This window comes from Oncorhynchus kisutch, linkage group LG20, assembly GCF_002021735.2.
Source record: "Oncorhynchus kisutch isolate 150728-3 linkage group LG20, Okis_V2, whole genome shotgun sequence".
Taxonomy (NCBI): Eukaryota; Metazoa; Chordata; class Actinopteri; order Salmoniformes; family Salmonidae; genus Oncorhynchus; species Oncorhynchus kisutch.
The window spans coordinates 12,823,241-12,851,146 of NC_034193.2; the positions used below are offsets into that span (position 1 = coordinate 12,823,241).

The window sequence follows — 27,906 nt, forward strand, 5'->3', positions numbered from 1 at the left end:
AAACTGTATGTATGTATGTTTGTATGCATGTCCATGTCCGAATACCTGTACTTCATTTTTAAATAGTAGGCGGATTTTTTGTATGCAAAAATAGGTTTTATATATTAGGTGAAATGTCTCAAATTCAGTCTGCACTAAATGCCAGAATGTCATACTTATTTCAGCTTTACCTCTATACATTAAGAAAATATAAACGCTACAACTTCAAAGACTTTACTGAGTTGCAGTTCATATAAGGAAATCTGTCAATTTAAATAAATTCATTAGGCCCTAATATATAATGATTTCACATGACTGGGCAGGAGTGCAGCCTGGGTCCACTCACAGCCAGGCAGAGACAATCAAAATTTGTTTTATTACATACAGGAATACTCCTCATTAGATTATACATTCTCAGTATGGGGGAGTCTAGTATTAGATTATACATTCTCGGCACGGGGGAGTCTAGTCTTAGATTACACATTCTCAGTACGGGGGAGTCTAGTCTTAGATTACACATTCTCAGTACGGGGGAGTCTAGTATTAGATTACACATTCTCAGTATGGGGGAGTCTAGTCTTAGATTACACATTCTCAGTACGGGGGAGTCTAGTATTAGATTACACATTCTCAGTATGGGGGAGTCTAGTCTTAGATTACACATTCTCAGTACGGGGGAGTCTAGTCTTCGATTATACATTCTCGGCACGGGGGAGTCTAGTCTTAGATTATACATTCTCGGCACGGGGGAGCCTAGAATGTTGTACACCAGGGCCTCCTGGGTGGTGCAGTGGTCTAAGGCACTGCATCGCAGCGCTAGCTGTGCCACCAGAGACTCTGGGTTCAGCCCAGGCTCTGTCGCAGCCGGGCCGCGCGCAGTGAACGCTGACCAGGTCGCTAGGTGTACGGTGTTTCCTCCGACACATTGGTGCGGCTGGCTTCCGGGTTGGATGCGCGCTGTGTTAAGAAGCAGTGCGGCTTGGTTGGGTTGTGTTTCGGAGGACGCATGGCTCTTGACCTTCGTCTCTCCCGAGCCCGTACGGGAGTTGTAGCGATGAGACTAGATAGTAGTTACTAACAATTGGATAGCACGAAATTGGGGAGAAAAGTAAAAAATGTAAAATATATATATAAAAATAATGTTGTACACACTATGTCGTTTTAGTAAGTAGTAGGCAAGACAGGTTTTGGACGCGGTCACCGTGTGTGTGTGTGTGTGTGTGTGTGTGTGTGTGTGTGTGTGTGTGTGTGCTTACGCAGATCCATGGATGTTTGAGAGCCTGATCAGCAGTGATTCTCTTGGAAGGATTAATAGTCAACATCTGATTAATAAGGTTCTTAGCCTCTGGAGTAACAGTGTCCCACTCTGGAGAGGGAAACTGGGGGGGGGGGGGACAGGAAGAGAGACAGAAAAAACACCATGATCTGCATAACAAACAGATTTCTTCACGTTTCACATCATGTAAACAATCAGTCTTCCTACAATTCAGAATGTTAACGTGTGTTTGAATGTCTCAGTAGCCTTCTTCATTAACTATATAACCTGAATACTAGAGAGGACACACACACACACACACACACACACACACACACACACCTGCAATGCGTCAGGAGGCTGATAGGATCAATAGCTGGGGTGCAGCTCTCAATCTGACACTATTAAAAATTCACCAGTTGTCCAGCCAACCCCTGCACAGTACCCAAACACAGATACACACACAAACTCACATCATAGGCCCCAGCCTTGATCTGCTGGTAGAGTTTGTGTTGGTCTTCATCCCAGAATGGAGGATAGCCCACCAACAAGATATACAGAATAACACCTAGAGAGAAGGAGAGAGAGAGAGAGAGAGAGACAGAGAGACAGAGAGAGACCAAGAGAAAGGCAGAGAGTGGTTAGGTTTTCTGGAAACCCTGGTTTAAGATGTATGACCTCTGCACCATGGCCTCTCTTAAGCAATGGGATGGTGACACACATTACCCAGTAGTCACTAGATGATCATTTAGATTTGTTCTCAGTCTACAGTTAAAGAGGTTAAAGGTTTACCACAGGCCCATATGTCCACAGGCTTGCCGTAGGCGTCCTTCCTCAGGACCTCAGGGGACAGGTAGCCAGGGGTGCCTGCGAAACCTGCCCGACAGATAAAACAAAATGGTTTCACTTACATTGTCCTGGAAAGAACATTCACTTTGTCTGCAGCAAAGTGGTGAAATCTGTCTGGTACCACCAGAGAGAAGAGTGGTCTGGTACCACCAGAGAGAAGAGTGGTCTGGTACCACCAGAGAGAAGAGTGGTCTGGTACCACCAGAGAGGAGAGTGGTCTGGTACCACCAGAGAGGAGAGTGGTCTGGTACCACCAGAGAGAAGAGTGGTCTGGTACCACCAGAGAGAAGAGTGGTCTGGTACCACCAGAGAGAAGAGTGGTCTGGTACCACCAGAGAGAAGAGTGGTCTGGTACCACCAGAGAGAAGAGTGGTCTGGTACCACCAGAGAGAAGAGTGGTCTGGTACCACCAGACAGAAGGGTGGTCTGGTATCACCACACAGATGGTTTGTGTTTTGGTTCATCAGGCTTGTTTCCTAACACTACACTACAAGCTTAAGTAACCCATATCTCATTTACTGCAATACTGTCTGAGCCAGTACATATGCTTGCTACCTACACAAATGACTCATCACACAAAATACATTTGCAAGACAAGCCACCAGTCTGTTTAAGAAACTCAATATAATCCAACGCATCTCCAAATCCCTCCCAGACAGCCTACCTAAACCTGTTGATGGGTTCTTCCTGGTTAACTCCCAAATCCACCCATTCAACCAGACACTGATAGCCTTCAGCCTCCCTGCTGCTGCATTTCCCAGTCAATTCTCTGTTCGATACGGAGGTTCCATACTCTGGAACTCCGGTCTTCACATTGACGAAACACAATCATCCCTCAATGACTAGGGGGTCAGTCTGATGACCCAAACTACCCACTCGTCCCCTCCATGTAGCCTGGCTCTCACACATAATCAAACATGGTTCATGTTTACTGTGTAATGTCATGTAAAAATAAAATTAAAAAAGGGCGCTTGTTTAGCAGATTTAACCAACTTTGTTTTCTACTTAAATACATTTTTGTGGATTTTTCGGGGCTTCCAACCCAACCTGCACACCGTTTCGGATTTCGCTTCGTTTTCTTTGGTGCAAATAAATAAAACCTAAACACGTTGGATGAAGGGTGTGTGTGGTCTTACCGAACCATGCCTGTTGGTCCCCCTGCACCTCGATGGCCAGGCCAAAGTCTGCCAACTTCACCGCAGCTCCCTTCATCTTACTGGCCAGGAGCAGGTTCTCAGGCTGGGGGGGTAGAAACAGAGAGTGTACAGGGGGGGGGTATGGGTAGAAACAGAGAGAGTGTACAGGGGGGGTAGAAACACAGAGAGTGTACAGGGGGGGTAGAAACAGAGAGAGTGTACAGGGGGGGTAGAAACAGAGAGAGTGTACAGGGGGGGTAGAAACAGAGAGAGTGTACAGGGGGGGTAGAAACAGAGAGAGTGTACAGGGGGGTAGAAACAGAGAGAGTGTAGAGGGGGGTAGAAACAGAGAGAGTGTAGAGGGGGGTAGAAACAGAGAGAGTGTACAGGGGAAGTAGAAACAGAGAGAGTGTACAGGGGAAGTAGAAACAGAGAGTGTGTACAGGGGAGGTAGAAACAGAGAGTGTGTACAGGGGAGGTAGAAACAGAGAGAGTGTAGAGGGGAAGTAGAAACAGAGAGTGTGTACAGGGGAGGTAGAAAACAGAGAGAGTGTAGAGGGGAAGTAGAAACAGAGAGAGTGTACAGGGGAGGTAGAAACAGAGAGTGTGTACAGGGGAGGTAGAAACAGAGAGAGTGTACAGGGGAGGTAGAAACAGAGAGTGTGTACAGGGGGGTAGAAACAGAGAGTGTGTAGAGGGGGGTAGAAACAGAGAGAGTGTAGAGGGGGGTAGAAACAGAGAGAGTGTACAGGGGAAGTAGAAACAGAGAGAGTGTACAGGGGAAGTAGAAACAGAGAGTGTGTACAGGGGAGGTAGAAACAGAGAGTGTGTACAGGGGAGGTAGAAACAGAGAGAGTGTAGAGGGGAAGTTAGAAACAGAGAGTGTGTACAGGGAGGTAGAACAGAGAGAGTGTAGAGGGGAAGTAGAAACAGAGAGAGTGTACAGGGAGGTAGAAACAGAGAGTGTGTACAGGGGAGGTAGAAACAGAGAGAGTGTACAGGGGAGGTAGAAACAGAGAGTGTGTACAGGGGGTAGAAACAGAGAGTGTACAGGGGAAGTAGAAACATAGTGTACAGGGGGGGTAGAAACAGAGAGTGTACAGGGGAAGTAGAAACAGAGAGAGTGTACAGGGGAAGTAGAAACAGAGAGTGTACAGGGGGGGTAGAAACAGAGAGAGTGTACAGGGGGGGTAGAAACAGAGTGTACAGGGGGGGTAGAAACAGAGAGAGTGTACAGGGGGGGTAGAAACAGAGTGTACAGGGGGGGTAGAAACAGAGAGCGGGACAGAGATGCATTTGTCAATGTGTAATTCCTTTTGTTCTTCTGTTCCGTTCTGCCAAGGCAACATTTACACATGTAAATCAAAGATTATTATTACATTCAGTTGGGAGAGAAAAAAGGGGGGGGGGGGGTAAGGAGACATGAAGGAGGAAGAGAAGGAGCGTAAGAGGAAGATGAGTAAAGATCTCTCATATAATTAAAATCATGCATTCTACTGTACTAGGTACTCAATTAGCATTTCTAAACTGGGTGGTTCGAGCCCTTAATGATGATTGACTGCTACGATATATCAGACTGTATACCACGGCTTTGACAAAACGTTTATCCAATTACGTTGGTAACCAGTTTATAATAGCAATAAGGCACCTCGGGGAGTTTGTGAAATAAGGCCAATATACCACGGCTACAGGCTGTATCCAGGCAGTCCTCGTGGTGTCGTGCATAAGAACAGCCCTTATATGGCTAATATACCATGGCTATCACACCTCCTCTGGCCGTATTGCTTAAGTACATATATGATTGGATGTATTTACTCACTGGATCATGTGACGTATGTAATTAACCTTCGAATACAAGCCTGGCGTGTGCACTGGCCTTAACACTGATGATGGTTTGATATCAAAACGTATGCAATTTAATTTTCCCCTTTCATTTTATGCACAATGCACTTTTTGGGCATCATAATGGCCCAATAAATCTGTATTTTTTGCATTTAAGCATGTGTTTTTGGATTTGTCCACATTCGACAGTGTACGGGTCTCCATCTCTCCTACGACTCTCTCTGCGGCCATATATGGACATAGGGTTGTAGTCATGGAAACCACTTGGGAGTCATTTAAACAGCCCTGCAGACTGCATGCTAAGTGTACTGCGTGTATGCGCTCGTTTGTGTGTGTGTGTGTGTGTGTGTGTGTGTGTAAAGGACTGCAGTAAAAGCCTACTCAGGATAAAAGGCAACAAAACAAATCAGACAGACAGCAAACAAGAGGGAATACAGCTGTCCTCAGACACCAGGGATGTGCATGGTTATTACAATATTCAAAATAAGCCTATTTTAAAACACTGAAAAGGCTTTTTCTAAATTCAATTATCCATTATTATATTATATTATAACATTGTTACATACAAGGACACACCATGACATTTCAAATGATTCATTTAATAAAACTAACTTTTCAAATGTATTTTTTTAATGACATATGCCCACACAAAAAGCCTGGTAGCCATCAGGTAGCCTTCACGTGTGTAGCTTGTTGTTTATGTTGGCCAATCAAAGTGGCAAAGAGGCTCAATGTGGAGCAAGTGGACTGAGAGTTCAATGCAATGCAAGATGGAATTAAAAAGTTAGCGAAATGAAATGGAGTATTCTACAGTGAGCAACAAACAGGTAGGCTGTTTTATCTGAAAGGGTTGAGGAGGAAGTGCAGCATGTGGCCTCAATAAACCTGGCTAGCTATAGCTGGCTAGCTTCTCTAGACTACTGCAGTCAAGACAGGCACTATTATATGGGAGGGAGAATAGTCGGCGAGCTGTAGGGGAGTCGTAGTGGAGTCGGCGAGCTGTAGGGGAGTCGGCGAGCTGTAGGGGAGTCGTAGTGGAGTCGGCGAGCTGTAGGGGAGTCGGCGAGCTGTAGGGGAGTCGTAGTGAAGTCGGCGAGCTGTAGGGGAGTCGTAGTGAAGTCGGCAAGCTGTAGGGGAGTCGGCGAGCTGTAGGGGAGTCGGCGAGCTGTAGGGGAGTCGGCGAGCTGTAGGGGAGTCGTAGTGAAGTCGGCAAGCTGTAGGGGAGTCGTAGTGAAGTCGGCAAGCTGTAGGGGAGTCGGCGAGCTGTAGGGGAGTCGTAGTGAAGTCGGCGAGCTGTAGGGGAGTCGGCGAGCTGTAGGGGAGTCGTAGTGAAGTCGGCAAGCTGTAGGGGAGTCGGCGAGCTGTAGGGGAGTCGTAGTGAAGTCGGCGAGCTGTAGGGTAGTCGTAGTGGAGTCGGCGAGCTGTAGGGGAGTCGGCGAGCTGTAGGGGAGTCGGCGAGTCGTAGTGGAGTCGGCGAGCTGTAGGGGAGTCGTAGTGGAGTCGGCGAGCTGTAGGGGAGTCGTAGTGGAGTCGGCGAGCTGTAGGGGAGTCGTAGTGGAGTCGGCGAGCTGTAGGGGAGTCGGCGAGTCGCAGTGGAGTCGGCGAGCTGTAGGGGAGTCGTAGTGGAGTCGGCGAGCTGTAGTGGAGTCGGCGAGCTGTAGGGGAGTCGTAGTGGAGTCAGCGAGCTGTAGGGGAGTCGTAGTGGAGTCGGCGAGCTTTAGGGGAGTCGGCGAGCTCTAGGGGAGTCGGCGAGCTCTAGGGGAGTCGGCGAGCTCTAGGGGAGTCGGCGAGCTCTAGGGGAGTCGGCGAGCTCTAGGGGAGTCGGCGAGCTCTAGGGGAGTCGGCGAGCTCTAGGGGAGTCGGCGAGCTCTAGGGGAGTCGGCGAGCTCTAGGGGAGTCGGCGAGCTCTAGGGGAGTCGGCGAGCTCTAGGGGAGTCGGCGAGCTCTAGGGGAGTCGGCTACTGAGTCTCCCTCTCTCCCTCCGTCCGTCTTCTCGCGCCGCAGCAATAAAGCCCCAGCCTCACTCACGTGCACAGTAGTGCTCTCAGGTAAATGTTACCATGCATTTAGAATATCTTGATCTCCGGAAAGAAAGAAAACCATTTCATAGTGAAATGATTTCAAACCAGATACATGCTCAGACTATGTCAAAGCGATTCACTTCTGTGTTCAATCTATTCCGGGTCACATGAACAAAGAGACATCCAGTGATGTGTCTTCATGGTGTTTCGTTGGAAGACCCATCTGATAAGAATCCATTATGTTTATCCCAACCAATCAGCCGCGAGGAGCCAGGCTGCAGTGATGTCACGGGGGTTGTCATGGTAACCACAGGGTTAATCTCTCCTTCCCCTCGTCTTGGACACCTTCACTTTGAGTCAGGACTGTGTGTGGTCCGTGACTAGGAGTCCTTGTTTCCTTGCCATTGGGGAGAGTAGACCATAAGTTTGCCCTCTCACTGCTTACGTGCAGATGACACTAACACACACAACAACCCCCCCCCCGGTCAAGGACAGACATGTGGTGTGTGTGTGAGTGAGAAAAAAGATGAGGGCTAGAGAGGGGGAAACAGAGGGAGGGGACAAGTGAAACAAGGGATAGTGGGAGGGATGGAACTACAAGAGCAGTGCGTTGCCATGGCCACGAGCAAAGGTGTGTGTGGTAGTCATAGCAACAGGCGGCCAAACACACACGCTCACCACTCACCTTGAGGTCCCTGTGGACGATGTCATGCTGGTGGATATGCTGAACACTCTCCAAGATCTGGTTAATACACTGACTGGAGAGGAGAGGAGATCAGGTTAATACACTGACTGGAGAGGAGAGGAGATCTGGTTAATACACTGACTGGAGAGGAGAGGAGATCTGGTTAATACACTGACTGGAGAGGAGAGGAGATCAGGTTAATACACTGACTGGAGAGGAGAGGAGATCTGGTTAATACACTGACTGGAGAGGAGAGGAGATCAGGTTAATACACTGACTGGAGAGGAGAGGAGATCAGGTTAATACACTGACTGGAGAGGAGAAGAGATCAGGTTAATACACTGACTGGAGAGGAGAGGAGATCAGGTTAATACACTGACTGGAGAGGAGAGGAGATCAGGTTAATACACTGACTGGAGAGGAGAGGAGATCAGGTTAATACACTGACTGGAGAGGAGAGGAGATCAGGTTAATACACTGACTGGAGAGGAGAGGAGATCAGGTTAATACACTGACTGGAGAGGAGAGGAGATCAGGTTAATACACTGACTGGAGAGGAGAAGAGATCAGGTTAATACACTGACTGGAGAGGAGAGGAGATCAGGTTAATACACTGACTGGAGAGGAGAGGAGATCAGGTTAATACACTGACTGGAGAGGAGAGGAGATCAGGTTAATACACTGACTGGAGAGGAGAGGAGATCAGGTTAATACACTGACTGGAGAGGAGAGGAGATCAGGTTAATACACTGACTGGAGAGGAGAGGAGATCAGGTTAATACACTGACTGGAGAGGAGAGGAGATCAGGTTAATACACTGACTGGAGAGGAGAGGAGATCAGGTTAATAAACTGACTGGAGAGGAGAGGAGATCAGGTTAATACACTGACTGGAGAGGAGAGGAGATCAGGTTAATACACTGACTGGAGAGGAGAGGAGATCAGGTTAATACACTGACTGGAGAGGAGAAAAGAGGAGAAAATCAATGATCCAGTCATCACTAAATGTGTATGTTTGTACTGAAAGCTCAACAGGTTACTACAATAGTGGTTCTCAGCCTTAGTTGTCACTGTTACATGCTTGGATTACCCCTGAAGTACCCCCTAATGAGCATTTGATCAATAGGTCCATGTTCCTTTGAGACTTCCCAGGTACCCCATGTGGATAGGCCAGTTAGCAAAGATAAGAAATCATGCCACTCTCCCACAGTTTTGACCTGCGCTGTGCTACGCAGCTGTGTAACCATGGTAACAGTAAGTAGGGAGGGCCCACCTGGCGTCGGCCTCGCTGTAGTACTCCCTAGCAACGATGTCTTCAAACAATTCTCCTCCTGTCACCCTGAGAGACAGAGACCGAGCGACAGAGGAGAGACCGAGAGGGAGAAAGGAAGGAGGACCAGATTGTTATCATACATAAAGAAACCTCTTTCATGGAGGCACATGCACAAGCCAGGAAGGTCGGTGTGTGTGTGTTATACTCACAGGTCAAAGACAAGGTAGTGAAAGCCTTCCTCTGAGATACTGTCATGTAGCCTCACTAGAGAGAAAGAGAGGGTGGAGAAGAGGGAGAGAAAGGGAATTATGAGATTTAACAGTGGAATACGTCATGTCTACTTAGTTTGACATTCTAGATCTGACTTAATGTATAGTTTTGTTTAAGGGTTTAGGGTTGGAGGTTAAAGGTTATGTAAAAAGGTACATTTGTGTGTAATAAGTAGCAGGTCCTCCCTGCAGCAAGTACAGTATGAGTGTTCATCTCTCCCCGTCCAAGGTTTATATATGACGCTCAGACAAATGAGAAGGAGAGAGAAAGAGAGACGGAATGAGAAGGAGCGAGAGAGGCAGAATGAGAAGGAGAGAGAAAGAGAGACAGAATGAGAAGGAGCGAGAGAGGCAGAATGAGAAGGAGAGAGAAAGAGAGACGGAATGAGAAGGTGCGAGAGAGGCAGAATGAGAAGGAGAGCGAAAGAGAGACGGAATGAGAAGGAGCGAGAGAGGCAGAATGAGCAGGAGAGAGAAAGAGAGACGGAATGAGAAGGAGCGAGAGAGGCAGAATGAGAAGGAGAGAGAAAGAGAGACGGAATGAGAAGGTGCGAGAGAGGCAGAATGAGAAGGAGAGAGAAAGAGCCGGAATGAGAAGGAGAGGCAGAATGAGAAAGATAGACAGAATAGAGAAACTATAAAAAGGAGAGAAAGACAAGGAGGGAGGGGCAGAGCAATCTGGGACACTGAAGAGAGAGCCAGAAAGAAGGGAGAGGGAAGGAGGGATAGATGATAGAGGGATGCAACTGAAAGAGACAGTACAAAGTTGTCATTGACTCATCAGTATGGCCTCATCTCTTCCTCCATCCTCCTGGTCATTTATTTTTTTAAACAACAACTTTGATTTGAACAGAAAATAAGCATTATTGAAGCCCCATTCATTCAGGTTTTATTGTCCTCAATTAGATGACTTTTCATGAACCTGAAATTGAAAATAAAACTAGTAGAAACAGACCTACCTATGTTTGAGTGTTTGAGCAGGCGGCAGATACGTGCCTCTCGTTCCAGCTTCTGGTGATCTGAGGAGAGGAAAACTCCGTTAGAACCGGCCAATGAGATCTTATTCAGTTAGAACCGGCCAATGAGAGCTTATTCAGTTAGAAAACAGGCTAATGAAAGGTTTATAACAAGGTGAACACACACACAGGGTGAGACAGCTCCACACACACACACACACAGGGTGAGACAGCTCCACACACACACACACACACAGGGTGAGACAGCTCCACACACACACACACACACACACACACACAGGGTGACAGCTCCACACACACACACACACACAGGGTGAGACAGCTCCACACACACAGGGTGAGACAGCTCCACACACACACACACACAGGGTGAGACAGCTCCACACACACACACACAGGGTGAGACAGCTCCACACACACGGTGAGACAGCTCCACACACACACAGGGCGAGACAGCTCCACACACACGGTGAGACAACTCCACACACTCACACAGGGTGAGACAGCTCCACACACTCACACAGGGTGAGACAGCTCCACACACTCACACAAGGTGAGACAGCTCCACACACACACAGGGTGAGACAGCTCCACACACACACAGGGTGAGACAGCTCCACACACACACACACACACACACACACAGGGTGAGACAGCTCCACACACACACACACACACAGGGTGAGACAGCTCCACACACACACACAGGGTGAGACAGCTCCACACACACACACACACACGGTGAGACAGCTCCACACACACACACACGGTGAGACAGCTCCACACACACACACACACACACACGGTGAGACAGCTCCACACACACACACACACACGGTGAGACAGCTCCACACACACACACACACAGGGTGAGACAGCTCCACACACACACAGGGTGAGACAGCTCCACACACAGGGTGAGAGAGCTCCACACATACACACACACACAGGGTGAGACAGCTCCACACACACACACACACACACACACAGGGTGAGACAGCTCCACACACACACGGTGAGACAGCTCCACACACACACACACACACGGTGAGACAGCTCCACACACACGGTGAGACAGCTCCACACACACACACACACACACACACACGGTGAGACAGCTCCACACACACGGTGAGACAGCTCCACACACACACACACGGTGAGACAGCTCCACAGACAGCTCCACACACACGGTGAGACAGCTCCACACACACGGTGAGACAGCTCCACACACACGGTGAGACAGCTCCACACACACACACACACGGTGAGACAGCTCCACACACACACACACGGTGAGACAGCTCCACACACACGGTGAGACAGCTCCACACACACGGTGAGACAGCTCCACACACACGGTGAGACAGCTCCACACACACGGTGAGACAGCTCCACACACACGGTGAGACAGCTCCACACACACGGTGAGACAGCTCCACACACACGGTGAGACAGCTCCACACACACAGTGAGACAGCTCCACACACACAGTGAGACAGCTCCACACACACAGTGGGACAGCTCCACACACACAGTGAGACAGCTCCACACACACAGTGAGACAGCTCCACACACAGTGAGACAGCTCCACACACACAGTGAGACAGCTCCACACACACAGTGAGACAGCTCCACACACGGTGAGACAGCTCTTCACACACACACACACACACACACACACACAGCTCCACACACACAGGGTGAGACAGCTCCACACACACACACACACACAGTGAGACAGCTCCACACACACACAGGGTGAGACAGCTCCACACACACACAGGGTGAGACAGCTCCACACACACACAGGGTGAGACAGCTCCACACACACACAGGGTGAGACAGCTCCACACACACACAGGGTGAGACAGCTCCACACACACACAGGGTGAGACAGCTCCACACACACACAGGGTGAGACAGCTCCACACACACACAGGGTGAGACAGCTCCACACACACACAGGGTGAGACAGCTCCACACACACACAGGGTGAGACAGCTCCACACACACACAGGGTGAGACAGCTCCACACACACACACGCACACAGGGGGAGACAGCTCCACACACACACACACACACAGGGTGAGACGGCTCCACACACACACACACACACACACCACAGGGTGAGACAGCTCCACACACACACACAGGGTGAGACAGCTCCACACACACACACAGGGTGAGACAGCTCCACACACACACACACACACACACAGGGTGAGACAGCTCCACACACACACACACAGGGTGAGACAAGGTGTGTATACTGTGTGTGTGGATGTTGCTCGCAGCCCCAGCTGTGGAACATTGCTGTGCCAGCACTTTTGCCTAGCAGGGGACACATGATGAAATTGGAACACACACACACACCTGACTACCACCTCAAACAATCTTACATAATTCTGACACACAACCCCCCCCACACTCCTCCCCCTGCCGTCATCACCGTTAACAACAGATGTGAGAGGTCAGAGGTAATCCGGGGTGACCCTGGCTGGGAGTCAGACTGTTTGTGTGACTGTGTTGACACGTATTATTCTAATGAAATATCAACTGCAGCAGGGCTCCAAAACAGAGACCGCACATTTATTTACATTCATTTAAATCAGAGTATTGCAGTTTGATTTCACAGACCCTTTTGCCGAATGTTTTTCACTAAACACTCATTTCAAAACACATTGCAGCACATCCCATTTAATATCGCAACACTGAATATCTTCAACTCTAATAACAACAACAACTGGCAATTTCATTATCAGACACCCTGGCTAACCAACACGTATTAGACCCACGCACAGACACAGACTAACACACACAACTGGCTTTCTCATCACCGTATCACTTCAGTCCAATACATGCACTACTCCTACACTGCTGCTAAACAGCCTCACCTCCTAACACACACACCTCCTCAACAAATAATCCTTTCTAGCCCTCCATCTCCCCCTTCATCCACCCCTCCTCTGATCCCCTTCTCCCCCAATCACTTCTGTCTCCTTCCATTCCTCCCCTCCCTTAATCCATCCCCTTCTCCCCCGCATCACTTCGGTCTCCTTCCATCCCTCTCCCCCTTCATCCATCCCCTTCTCCCTCCTCTGATCCCCCCCCCCCCCCATCAGTTCGGTCTCCTTCCATCCCTCTCCCCCTTCATTCATCCCTCCTCTGATCCCCTTCTCTCCCCCATCACTTCTGCCTCCCATTTCTCTCCTCTTCAACCTTTCCCTCTTTCCTACCACCTCGCTCTCCCTCCCTCTTCCATCTTTCCTACTACCCCTCTCCCGCCCCCCTTTCTTCTCCCCATGTAGGCTCTAGATTCTCTCGCTCCTTCGCTCTCCTGCAGGGACAAACTACAGCAACCCTAGTCTCATTTCACTACTGACGCAGCAGAGAGATAAAGGGAGAGAGAAACCGAGAGGATTACATGAAAATGTCCATATGCAGAAAGAGGATCACAACTCCCCATTGCGTGCGTGTGTGTGTGTGTGTGTGTGCACGTGTGTGTGTGTGTGTGTGTGTGCACGTGCGTGTGTACGTGTGTGTGTGTGTACGTGCGTGTGTACGTGTGTGTGTGTGTGTGTACGTGCGTGTGTACGTGCGTGTGTACGTGTGTGTGTGTACGTGTGTGTGTGTGTGTGTGTGTGTGCGCACGCGTGCGTGAAGGTAGCATGGTTTACTGCAACTATTGCTGATTCATTCAATTATTTGTTGACGTGTACCTGACGGTCCAGCTGCTCCACCAGGCCTGTTGGCATAATAGAGATTGGCAAGAATAAATTCTTGCACTTTGCCTAAAGTTCAGATTTAAATTACTGTAAAATCTTGTACTGTGACCACAATTGGGACTCAGCCTTAAAAAAGGGATTTGAGCTAATAACCCTTTGCTCGTTAGACTGCAGCTACACCACCAGATCTATGAGCGGGAAAGAGAAATGGCCACAGACTTGTGGAAATGTCACAGGTGAAATCATGTGTTTCTTCTCATAAGGGTAGTAGATGGTGCAGAGATTGCTGCTGGGTAATTAATTACTGGCACTTCCTACTGTCCTGTAATTGGCCATCTGCTCCACAGCCATGTTGCACCAGGGGGAGAAGGAGAGATACGCGACACACACACACACAAAAACTCTAGCCCCCCTCAGTTTATGACTGTGTTTAGCGCCGCTTTCAGATACTTATTACCCATGGGGCAGTGCACTAGCTCACACAGGCCCAATGGTGCTAATAACAACACTCAAATCCTACTAGGCACACTGCCACCACACACACACAGTGTGTACTGTATGAGTACTCCTCTAATGCTCCTCCTCTCTCTAAATCGCCTCGCTCTTCATCCTCCTCCTACTCCCTGAACACTCTCCTCCTCTCCCTCTCTCGACACAGATCACTGCAAGGCTGTCGGAGCCCCTCCCATCTTGGCCCACACACACACTTTAATGCTGTACTGTGCAACTCTTAATAATTGACTGTTACCACAAAAAGCTTCTAGATATTGCTGAAACTTCCTTCTTCTTCTTCAGAATACCAAATACCAGCCCAGTGATACCCATTATCACAACACACACACCCCAAAGGGGCTAACAGGGGGGTGTGTGAGATACTGTGGGGTCTTGGCCCCTGCTGAGATACATTTAGTCTAACTGGATTAGCCTCTGACCAATCTCCTAGCTACTGACGGTGGGAGGGAGAGAGGGAACAGGCATAGAGCATAGAGCCAAGACTGCTCAAAGAAGAACAGAAGAGAAGAGAAAAAGAGGGAGGGAGAGCGAGCGAGAGAATGCGTGTTGACTGCAGAGGAGGGCAGCTCTGAGCTGAGATGCAGCACACAGTCCCCAGACACACCGTGTGGCAGAGGCCTGCATGCTGAGAACAGTCACGGCCCTGTAGACCTACAACAGCCCACAGTGGAGCTTGGCTTTCTGGGTAAACAGTTACCACATCACCAACTACCACCCCCTCCACACACACACAGAACACAGAAATAAATCTGGAGTATGCATCAAATCATTATTATTCTAAATAACTTCCAGAAGAAAAAAACACAAGTTGGTACTGGTCTACAGCACCAGAATATTTAACAAAATGTTCAAATACAAAATAACATTTGTCGTCACACTACTTATGGTCAACTCAAGACATCCCATCAGCTGCACCCCTGGATAGCCCTACCCAGGCCAGTGACGTTCAAGCCCTGCCCTACCCAGGCCAGTGACGTTCAAGCCCTGCCCTACCCAGGCCAGTGACGTTCAAGCCCTGCCCTACCCAGGCCAGTGACGTTCAAGCCCTGCCCTACCCAGGCCAGTGACGTTCAAGCCCTGCCCTACCCAGGCCAGTGACGTTCAAGCCCTGCCCTACCCAGGCCAGTGACATTCAAGCCCTGCCCTACCCAGGCCAGTGACGTTCAAGCCCTGCCCTACCCAGGCCAGTGACGTTCAAGCCCTGGCCTACCCAGGCCAGTGACGTTCAAGCCCTGCCCTACCCAGGCCAGTGACGTTCAAGCCCTGCCCTATTTAATTCTACCAACATAGATTTCATATTGCAACGAATAACATGTTAAATCTATCGTTTACGCGCAGTTTCTGAATACAGACACGAGGCGCTGTCTATTCAGTACCACTGCACAGTGGGAGCTTGGTCTTATCATTAGGCTACGTCGGATGAGCAGAGGCACTGTTCATTCCCCGAGACCTCCAGCCGGCTGCTTCAGTTTAAAGTCGGCCTTGTTATGACTGCACAGCAATGCAGGACATGTTTTACTTGTACAGTATTCCAGGTTGAAAAAGGCTTCTGAAGTTAGTCATTTCCACTTCGACATTTCAACCCCTACAAAAATGGCCATTATATAATCCACATTTATTTTCCTGATGTAGCAAACTGGCTCAATTTAAGATCATGTAAACAGTTGAAGTCGGGAAGTTTACATACACTTAAGATGGAGTCATTAAAACTCGTTTTTTAACCAATCCACAAATTTCTTGTTAACAAACTTTTGGCAAGTCGTTTAGGACATCTACTTTGTGCAAGATAAGTAATTATTTCAACAAATTGTTTACAGACAGATTATCTCACTGCATCACAATTCCAGTGGGTCAGAAGTTTACAAACATGAAATTTACTGTGCCTTTAAACAGCTTGGAAAATTCCAAAAAATTATATCATGGCTTTAGAAGCTTCTGATATGCTGATTGACATCATTTGAGTCAATTGGAGGTGTACCTGTGGATGTATTTCAAGGCCTACCTTGTGCCTCTGGGAATGGGAAAATCTAAAGAAATCAGCCAAGAACTCAGAAAAACAATTGTAGACCTCCACATGTCTAGTTCATCCTTGGGAGCAATTTCCAAACGCCTGAAGGTACCACGTTCATCTGTACAAACAATAGTACGCAAGTATAAACACCATGGGACCACGCAGCCGTCATACCATTCAGGAAGGAGACGCGTTCTCCAAGAGATGAACATACCTTGTTGCGAAATGTCCTCTGGTCTGATGAAACAAAAATAGAACTGTTTGGCTATAATGACCATCGTTATGCTTGGAGGAAAAAGAGGGACGCTTGCAAGCCGAAGAACACCATCCCAACCGTGAAGCACGGGGGTAGCAGCATCATGTTGTGGGGGTACTTTGCTGCAGGAGGGACAGGTGCATTTCACAAAATAGATGGCATCATGAGGATAGAAAATGATGTGGCTATATTGAAGCAACATCTCAAGACATCAGTCAGGAAGTTAAAGCTTGGTTGCAAATAGGTCTTCCAAATGTACAATGACCCCAAGCATACTTCCAAAATTGTGGTAAAATGGCTTAAGGACAACAAAGTCAAGGTATTGGAGTGGTCATCACAAAGCCCTGACCTCAATACTATAGAAAATGTGTGTGCAGAGCTGAAAAAGCGTGTGAGAGCAAGGAGGCCTAAAAACCTGACTCAGTTACACCAGCTCCGTCAGGAGGAATGGGCCAAACTTCACCCATCTTATTGTGGGAAGCTTGTGGAAGGCTACCCAAAACGTTTGACCCAAGTTCAACAATTTAAAGGCAATGCTACCAAATACTAATTGAGTGTATGTAAACTTCTGACCCACTGGGAATATGATGAAAGGAATAAAAGCTGAAATAAATCACTCTCTACTATTATTCTGAGATTTCACATTCTTAAAATAAAGTGGTGATCCTAACTGACCTAAAACGGAATTTTTACTAGTATTAAATGTCAGGAATTGGGAAAAACTGAGTTTAAATGCATTTGGCCAAGGTGTATGTAAACTTCCCACTTCAAATGTATGTTATATATCCACTTCTGACCCACTGGAATTGTGATACAGTGAATTATAAAGTTAAATAATCTGTCTGTAAACAATTGTTTGAAAAATTACTTGTGTCATGCAAAGTAGATGTCCTAACAGACTTGCCAAAACTATAGTTTGTTAACAAATAATTTGTGGAGTGGTTGAAAAATGAGTTTTAATGACTCCAACCTAAGTGTATTTAAACTTCCGACTTCAACTGTATGCATGTATGTATGTATGTATATTATATATATATTTTTGTCAATCAGTATATGATTTGTGAACAATATTCCTTTCATGCATTAGACTCATCAAAAGAGAATTCTGTTGTGCTGATTGGCTTATTCCCATATATATTTTTTCAATTCGTTAGTTAATATGAACAATTCGTTACAACCTCTGACAATATTACATATACATCTTTGTTTATTATCATAATGTATGAATTTACTGATTTAATATTAATTGTTAATTCCTTAGAATAAATTGAGACAATTTTACTTTAATCACTGCTCTTTATTACGGGCGACAATTCTAGTACTCATCACTGCATTCTCTACCGGAAAGTTGGTTGGCCCTCTGTGATGTCATCACTGCATTCTCTACCGGAAAGTTGGTTGGCCCTCTGTGATGTCATCTCTGCATTCTCTACCGGAAAGTTGGTTGGCCCTCTGTGATGTCATCACTGCATTCTCTACCAGAAAGTTGGTTGGCCCTCTGTGATGTCATCACTGCATTCTCTACCGAAAAGTTGGTTGGCCCTCTGTGATGTCATCACTGCATTCTCTACCGAAAAGTTGGTTGGCCCTCTGTGATGTCATCACTGCATTCTCTACCAGAAAGTTGGTTGGCCCTCTGTGATGTCATCACTGCATTCTCTACCGAAAAGTTGGTTGGCCCTCTGTGATGTCATCACTGCATTCTCTACCGAAAAGTTGGTTGGCCCTCTGTGATGTCATCACTGCATTCTCTACCGAAAAGTTGGTTGGCCCTCTGTGATGTCACGTAGGTTGATACATTGCTATGTTTAATATATAAAGCCCTTTTACAAAACGTCCCACTGTACCAAACATCATTACTAAACTTTAGACATACGAGTTACCACACCCGGTCTCAAGGATGGTTAACTCTGGAAATTCCTTTGGTCTCAGTTAGGGAAATCAGCTTTTAGTTCTTGCACCATGTTTGTAGAACGATCTTCAAAATGTTCTTGAAAATGTGATGTTGTTGCCTCTTGTGAAATTCAAAAAGCTGATCGAGGACCTGATGTAATAGATACCTAGTCCGTAATACAGCTGAACGCATTCAACTTAAATGTGTCTTCGGCATTTAAGTTATATCGACAAAAAAACATGTTTAAACCCTTTTTAAAGAACCGTTACTGATAGGGTTAAAACGTAACAAATAAAATACAAAGTGAGCATGTGCAACTGGTATTCAAACATGTTGCCAGTAATGTTAGGCTAATGTCTACAGCACTGTTCAGAACCAGCACACTGAGCACAGGTTAAATAGCCAAACATATTACTAACTAGTTGGGACTCACGGCCCCAAACACATGTTCAGTACGCTATTCAGAACAAGCACAATTAGATCAAATGTAGGTTATTGACTATTTGGAGAGGCCTCAACCTAAGCAGTAGGCTCAAAAATCCAGTTCCCTTTAGAAGTAACTCCTCTGCCTGCCACTCCAGTCCAAATTTCACCCACAGAACTTAGGCAACAATAACAGGACTCCTCAAGTTAAGACAAGTTTAACTATATGGTCATAACATAACACTCCAAATGAATAGGAGTTGAGAAGCACTCGGAAGCAAAGTAGTTTAACCACCGGCTTCGCCCAATCCTGGTTTGTCCATATAATCAGTGTCGAAAAATAAATAAGACTGCAACTACTGCATCTTGTTATCTCACGCATCCCATTCAGTCCCAGAAGATTCTTCAGTCTTCACGCAGAATCTGCCCACGGGAGATAACCTGGTGGGGGGGGGGGGGTCCGTGCCTACTGGGTGGCAACCTGTCTCATCACAGGAAGACCAGCCCCCCCCCCCCCACCTCATAAGGGGGGGCTGAGAAAGTCCAATGAGAAACCAGTACATTGGGGCTCTCAATCTTTTCACAGAGTTCAGTGTATACTCCCTTGGAGTACAGGGTGAGGTACACAGTGCTGAATCTTGTTTTCACCCCCCCCCCCCCCCCCCCCCCCAGCCTCGTAAGGGGGGGCTGAGAAAGTCCAATGAGAAACCAGTACATTGGGGCTCTCAATCTTTTCACAGAGTTCAGTGTATACTCCCTTGGAGTACAGGGTGAGGTACACAGTGCTGAATCTTGTTTTCACCCCCCCCCCCCCCCCCCCCCCAGCCTCGTAAGGGGGGGCTGAGAAAGTCCAATGAGAAACCAGTACATTGGGGCTCTCAATCTTTTCACAGAGTTCAGTGTATACTCCCTTGGAGTACAGGGTGAGGTACACAGTGCTGAATCTTGTTTTCACCCCCCCCCCCAGCCTCGTAAGGGGGGGCTGAGAAAGTCCAATGAGAAACCAGTACATTGGGGCTCTCAATCTTTTCACAGAGTTCAGTGTATACTCCCTTGGAGTACAGGGTGAGGTACACAGTGCTGAATCTTGTTTTCACCCATGTCTCAGTCTTTGGCCATGTCTAGACTTGACAGTTCATGCAGATGTATTAATCAGATCATAGAGGTCAGATCATGGAATTCTGAACATGCGTATACACCTAAGTATATTTAAAATGTCTTTACCGTGTCCACAGTGTGTCTGGATTCCTGGTGGAATAGGCTAAATATGATAACACAATTGATGGTAGTAGCTAACTACTGTAGCTAACTATCCAGCTAACCTCTGTAGCTAGCTAGCTAACAAGCAACGATGAAGAGATTGCAAACATGTTAGCATAACTCTAGCCAAACAAACAAAACCAGTTTTCTAAATATTAGCTAGCATTTATAAGGCCAGCAAACACGTTCCTCACACGCTAGGAACGTATTTCCTCCAACGTTATAATGAAAAGGTGCCTCTCGGTCCCAAAACACACATTTTCCAGAGACTTGTGGGAGGAGTGCTGATGACGTCGCCCACTGTATGCGCTTTCGGTATCCTGATTGCATCCAGACTGAGGAGAAATCCGCACACAATGCATCCCTGACCACCTTCTGAAGTGGTCAGACAGATCTGAACACAATCACACCAAAGAGACACTTTAATGTGTCTAGACCTGTCTTTATAATGCGATCTTCGTATTCTGACAGCAGAAGTCACATGTATGTGTCAAGTGTAGACACAACCTTTGACAACTGGGCTGCAAGGTCGATTGCTTTACAAATCTTACCAATGATTTGGCTGCAAGCAAAGCTTCTGCCACCCCTGGAACCGCATCTTGCAGCTCAGCAGTGTCAAGTGCGTATTTTAGCATGGTGTTGTACAAGTGAACCTGGAAGTCAAGCCGTCTGTAGGGTGCAGCGATCATATTCGATCCCTGGTCCTTCACCCAGACAACTTTTCAGCACAGCTGGATGGAAACAAAGCACAGCTGTCTTGGCATCTTCTGGGCAGAACATTGCTGTAGCTGGCACTCGGCTTTTCAGCTAAAACTCGAGGGTAATGTCGGGCAGGTTATTGCCATATTGTTTACCTTACGGTAATCGTCAGTCCACATATCTGTGATCATCCCCAAGTCATTTATATCAGCTATTGCATTGTTGATATCGCTGACCACTTGAATCCTCTTTATGAGTGCCGTTTTGTGGCATCTCCGTGATGTGGTTGTGGGGTCTGGGAGCACAGTGTCAGAGATGCATCCATGACTAGCCACACATTTATTAGCTCTTTAGATATATCAACAAACACCGTGCCTTGAACTGTGTGGAAGGACATAATATCTTTGCAACAGAAAGCAACACACTTGTGATTTCTGATTGACTTTGGGCGGTAAATGTTTTGGGGCGAGAGAGAAACGATGTCATGCTCAGTTGCTGACTGGTACCTGCTCCCGTTGTGAGGCGGTCGCTGCATCCTCGTGTCAATGTGGCGCTGGAAAGAGGTGCTGGTTCGCTTGCTGCCGTACTTCAAAATCGCAAGGCAGGCTCGACACTTCAAATGTCCAGTGGGCAACTAGATTTCCACATGCCAGCCTTTTCCACTTCATTTGGGATTTTTACAAGCTCTACTTTGGAGTTGTGTGTTTCACTTCCTCCGTATCCATTGCGAGTGCAACTAGCTAGCTAGCAAGCATCATCAACCACCACCACACACACACTATTTTTTTTTTTGTCATTTTTGAGCCCAGCCCATACCCTCGTTATTAATTAAAGAAAAGGCCCTACCCGATGTATAATGTTGAGGACCGGCGTGCTTGGAAAGCAGAGCTCTACACATCTGACGTAGGGGCTGGGTGATGTATCGCTAATACTGGTATAGATTTTTTACCATCTATAACAATATTTTGATACAAATCAAATGTTATTTGTCACATGCTTCTTAAACAACAGATGTAGACTAACAGTGAAATACTTACAGGCTCTTCCCAACAATGCTAAATAAAATGAAGTGCTTCAAAATGGACTACTTTAGTGTCAGTTTTGTCCTAGTTTAGGTGAGTATAACACCATCACAACGGATCACAAAATTAATTTGTTGTCATTCAAGGATTATGTACAAAACAGATTGACAACTTTCATTATTCAGAAACACAAAATACAGTCAAATAATGATTAGATATTTTGGCCATATCACCAAAGCCCTAATTTGACATGTGACACACAGGTCTGTACAACAGATCATAGCAGTGCTTCCGCTATATGCATTTAGCAGTGGCGCACCGCTTTCCCTCTGTGTGTGTGTGGGTGTGTGTGTGTTACTGTACCTCTGGCGGAGAGTTTCTTGGTGTTGATGATTTTGGCGGCGAACTCCTGACCTGATGACTTCTTCACACATCTTCGCACCACTGAAAACGCTCCCCTGGAAACAAGGAAAGCAACGGTCAGTTCTGGGTTGTGGGATTTTTTTGTTGCAACAAACACGCAGGGCAACACACACTGGCACACACACACGTTGGCCACACCGTCAACACTGATGCATAGCATGGAGTCATACACCTGAAACGATGACAGTCTGACGTAATTAAGGACACCCAGATTACAGAGCTCCTCTTCTCAAATACAAGTCCACAGGACCGCTGGTTATCTTCCTTCCCCTCGTAAATCAATGAATCACTAAGCAGACCTTGTAGAGAAAACCAGTCGTACCGGAGACCAGGATTAGATTTGCTGTAGTATAGCCTTTAGGCTAGCTACCACTGTATGTACAATACAGCTGGGATGACCAACCCTCTCCTACGGCTATTGGCGGAGCATGCTTTTGGACTAGCCCTGCTCGATCACACAGCGAATCAAAGCCTTAGATTTAACAGGTGTGTTAGAGCAGAGCTGAAACTAGGCTAAACCCTGCAGGCGTGAGCCAGTAGCCCTCCAGGAGGGGTGGCCACACCTAAACTAGAGGACAGAGAGTTAAACTCCTCTCCTAGCTCACTGGCACTAGCCCACTGCTACAGTAACTGCGTAGATCTGTTGGTATGGCATGATGATTGCAACACCAGGAATGTGGGTTTGATTCCTGCTGGGGCCACCCATAAGAAAATGTTTAAACGCAGCACTGTAAGTGTCTCCTAAATGGCATGTTATATAAACAGTCTACAAAACATTAGGAACACCTTTCATAATATTGACTTGCACCCAAAACAGCCTCAATTGTTCGGGCCATGGACTCTACAAGGTGTCAAAAGCGTTCCACAGGGATGCTGGCCCATGTTGACTCCAATGCCTCCCACAGTTGTGTCAAGTTGGCTGGATTTCCTTTGGGTAGTGGGCCATTCTTGATACACACAGGAAACTGTTGAGCGTGAAAAACCCAGCAGCGTTGCAGTTCTTGACACTTAAACCAGTGTGCCTGGCAACTACCACCATACCCCGTTCAAAAGGCACTTAAATATTTTGTCTTGCCAATTCACCCTCAACGGCACACATACACAATCCATGTCTCAAAGCTTAAAAATCTTTAACATGTCTCCTCCGCTTCATCTACACCGATTTAACAGGCGACATCAATAAGGCATCATAGCTTTCACCTGGTCAGCCTGTCATGAGAGCAGGTGTTCCTAATGTTTTGTGAACTCAGTGTATATTAATAAAATAGTATTTGCCTTTCCCTGTAACTGCTGAGTTACTGGTTCAAGAACCACTGATTGTTCCCCCTATATCACTACACCCTTGTTGTTGATCATGACAAGAGTAGACTACATGTCAGAGAAATATCTCTGTTGTACATAACATTACTACCTGAAATGTCCACAACGTTGTGCCCTAAAGAACGCACCCCAGGTGTGTGCACTTTGATCAACCAATCAGTGGATCAATAAAATGCCATTGAGATAAGAGAAGCCCTAGACACATCGACTATACCCAGGGTCTGGGGCTAACGGAATAATAACACAAGACATCCATCTACAGAGTCCAGAGAGGATCGTGCCTCCGACAGATGCCCGTAATAATACAACGGCCCGGTTCTCTCAGGGGGGGGGGGGAACAAACCATCGAAATTCCGAGAAACAGCATCACCCCTGCACTTTTAAGCCACAGCGGCATAGTCTGTGCTGAGAGGCTTATAACGCTACATATGGCATCTATGAACGGCTGCTGCGTGAAAGCGGGTGGCGTTTTACATAATGTGCAAACATAATTCTGCTTTGGGAAGGAGGCGGTGTGGGCTATAACTATCGTCTACGTCCGACAACTGCAGTAGAGACAAATCGCCTAATATTGTACAAGCAGACAGTTAAACTAGCTAGCCTGCATGCTAACATTCAGCGCTGTCAAGCAGGCTGCCAACGTGCCATGCCAGCAAATGTCAGAGTGCTTTCGCTCAAACGCTTCCTGCCTGACTAATTCAGCAGACGGAAAGACAAGGCGTTGACACACTAGTAGACATTGCTAGCTGTGCTATCGCATTTTACAGACAGGGTGCAGGAAATAAATACGCTGTAAACTCTGTCCCTAGAACCTACGACACGCAATATAGCTGCATTTAGTCAACAACCAGATGAAGACAATATGATCAGGCTATCCCAGATAGCTGGCTGGCTAAAGAAGGAGCGAGTCGCGTACGGGGTGGGGGAGAAGAAGGAAAGGCAGAGCAGTAGCAAAAGGCTAGCTAATGACGACAGTCGCTTACTTCCCGAGCTCCTCGTAGAGTTGGTATTCGTCTGTAAAGCGGGTGGAGGTAACGATAGTAGTAGCCATGGCTGAGAGTGGGCTCCAAGCCTCGGTCAGGTTCACGGCAGGCTGGGTCGCTCTCTGGGTCTAGGGGAGGATTGTTAACCTCCGATACTAGCAACGGCACTGACAGGCTGGGACAGAGAGACTGGAGGGGTTGGCGGAGGCGGAGAGAGACCGGGGAAGAGCAGAGAGAACCACGCGAGACTTGAGCAGGATTTTTGAGCAGTCATGTCATCAGCGCGGGGTAGCAGTATTATTCGGTGTGAATCAGCGATCCGCGAGCTGTAGCGGAAAACAACTTTTGTACTGATTCTGTTTGAAGACTTTAAAAAAAACCTTGCTCACTTGTGTTGAATTCGTCATTGGTATGACCGAGAAAAGTTGATATGTGACAACAACGTGGCCTAAAGGAACACTGCCCATTGACCACCGTCAAAACGTCGAAGTTCATGGATGTTGACATTTGGTCCGTCCACTCTGGCCTTGATTTCAACATCCACAGATGTACTTTGTTTTGTCCAGACCAAATCTGAACCATTCATAGATGTCTATGTTTCAAAAGTTAAGACAGTATAGCAGAGTTCAGCACAGTAATGTAGAGTATTAGTGTATTGCAGTATAATATACTGTACTGTACTATACTCTGCTGAACTAAACTGTAATCTACTGTAATACGCGGTCCAAATTTATGAGACATTGACGTCGAGACAGACCAAATTTGGTCTTGTTTGAGGGTGGAGCTAATTATAATAATACCCAGCATGCGTTGCAAATGTTCCTATTTACATTTGGGGTTTATAGCAGACACGCCTTTACAGAGCAACTTACAGTCAGTATATGAAACCAAGGTAGATAAACAACCACATATCACAATCATAGCAATAACAGCTGTAACCGTTACTGTGAATTCTATTGTCGTTGCAAGTTTTCTGTTGCTTTTTTCTGTAGGTCTGGAAACTTCAATTATGGTCACTGTCTGTTCCAAAGGGTTTGAAAAAGCTAACATACAATGTATTACGAAGGTATTCATACACTTGCACCTTTTCCACATTTTGTTACATTACAGCCTCATTCTAAAATGCATACAATTATTTTTTCCCCTCATTAATCTACACATTATACCTCATAATGACAAAGCGAAAACAGGTTTTAGAAGCTTTTGCAAATGTATAAAAAAATGTATACCATAAGTATTTAGACACTTTGCTATGAGCCTTGAAATTGAGCTCAGGTGCATTCTGTTTCCATTGATCATCCTTGAAATGTTCCTACAACTTAATTGGAGTCCACCTGTGGTAAATTCAATTGATTGGACATAATTTGGAAAGGCACACACCTGTCTATAAGGTCCCACAGTTGACAGTGCAAAAACCAAGCCATGAGGAATAAGGAATTGTGTGGAGGCACAGATCTGGGAAGGGTACCAAAAATGTCTGCAGCATTGAAGGTCCCCAAGAACAATGGCCTTCATCATTCTTAAATGGAAGACGTTTAGAACCACAGACTCTTCATAGAGGTGGTCTCCCGGCATAAACTGAGCAATCGGGGGGAGAAGGGCCTTGGTAAGGGAGGTGACCAAGAACCCAATGGTCACTCTGACAGAGATCCAAAGTTCCTCTGTGGAGATGAGAGAACCTTCCAGAAGGACAACCATCTCTGCAGCACTCCACCAATGGTAGAGTGGCCAGACGGAAGCCTCTCCTCAGTAAAAGGCATATGACAGCCCGCTTGGAGTTTTCCAAAAGCCACCTAAATGACTCTCAGACCAGGAGAAACAAGGTTCTCTGGTCTGATGAAACCAAGATTGAAGTCTTTGGCCTGAATGCCAAGAGTCATGTCTGGAGGAAACCAGTCACCACTCATCTGGCCAATACCATTCCTACGGTGAAGCATGGTGTTGGCAGCATCATGCTGTGGGGATGTTGTTCGGGGACTGGGAGACTAGTCTGAATCGATGGAAAGATGAAGCGTGCAAAGTACAGCGAGATCCTTGATGAAAACCTGCTCCAGAGTGCTCAGGACTTCAGACTGGGGCAAAGGTTCACCTTCCAACAGGACAACGACCCTAAGCACACAGCCAAGACAACGCAGGAGTGGCTTCGGGGCCAAGTCTCTGAATGTCCTTGAGTGGCTCAGCCAGACTTCAACCTGATCGAACAGCTCTAGAGAGACCTGAAAATAGCTGTGCAGTGATGTTCCCCATCCAACCTGACAGAGCTTGAGGAGATCAGCAGAGAAGAATGGGAGAAACTCTCCCAAATACAGGTGTGCCAAGCTTGTAGTGTCATGCTCAAGGCTGTAATCTCTGACCAAGGTAGATCAACAAAGTACTGAGTATAAGGCCTGAATAGTTATGTAAATGTGATATCAGTTTATTTTTAATACATTTTCAAAAATGTCACCTGTTTTTGCTTTGTCATTATGGGGTATTGTGTGTAGATTGAAGAGGGGGAAAAAACAATTACATCTATTTTAGAATAAGGCTGTAACAAAATGTGGAACAGGTTCATGGGTCTGAACACTTTCCGAAGGCTCTGTAAGTGAATGTGACAGGAGGAATAATACATATTCCATACTGCAATCTTAATTTTTCTTTATTTTCCTATTTCAATAAAAAATGTTTTATTTGATCATGCTTTCTTCATTGATATGAATATATAAGTGAATGCATATACGGATAGAAATTTGGCTGTAGAAATAATGTTGTCTTTATAACTTCCGTGAAATACGTATTTTCAACCTCTGTAAATGACGTCTTTTCAATATCCAGAAAATACATATTTTCGACTTTCATTCAAAACCCAAAATGAACCTAATTTCAACATAATTTTGTTCACTGGGTGGCCATTATCTACAACCCTCAAACTCAACTCTGGACCTGGAAGCCAGTTCCACTGCGTTTCTCCATTGTTCCCCAGGTGTGTGCCATTAAATATGAGGTAGAACAGAAAACCAGCAGGATCTGGACCTCATAAGGTAAGAACTGAACACTCCTGGCCTGTAAGTCTTCACCTGTCCAATCCAGGAGCCCCCCCCCCCCCCCC

The 27,906-nt window shown here is 46.7% G+C and overlaps 1 protein-coding gene across 13 annotated transcripts in view; it reads right to left on the minus strand.

Moving 5' to 3' along the window:
- Positions 1–25,316, minus strand: part of LOC109865346 (calcium/calmodulin-dependent protein kinase type II subunit gamma) — a 44,191-nt gene extending 18,875 nt beyond the window's left edge. For 2 of the 13 annotated variants that reach the window (XM_031799746.1, XM_031799745.1), the window contains exons 1-10: positions 24,819–25,312; positions 22,456–22,550; positions 10,268–10,327; positions 9,249–9,303; positions 9,040–9,105; positions 7,768–7,840; positions 3,220–3,322; positions 2,027–2,110; positions 1,708–1,802; positions 1,236–1,358 (exon numbers count right to left, since the gene is read on the minus strand). In XM_031799746.1, coding sequence (XP_031655606.1) covers positions 1,236–1,358; positions 1,708–1,802; positions 2,027–2,110; positions 3,220–3,322; positions 7,768–7,840; positions 9,040–9,105; positions 9,249–9,303; positions 10,268–10,327; positions 22,456–22,550; positions 24,819–24,886 — 822 coding nt within the window. In that variant the 5' untranslated portion in view covers positions 24,887–25,312. Of the gene's footprint in view, positions 1–1,235; positions 1,359–1,707; positions 1,803–2,026; positions 2,111–3,219; positions 3,323–7,767; positions 7,841–9,039; positions 9,106–9,248; positions 9,304–10,267; positions 10,328–22,455; positions 22,551–24,818 lie in introns of all 13 variants that reach the window. The other 11 variants (XM_031799747.1, XM_031799750.1, XM_031799749.1 and 8 more) reach the window with 11 other exon arrangements.
- Between the last annotated feature and the right edge of the window lie 2,590 nt (positions 25,317–27,906).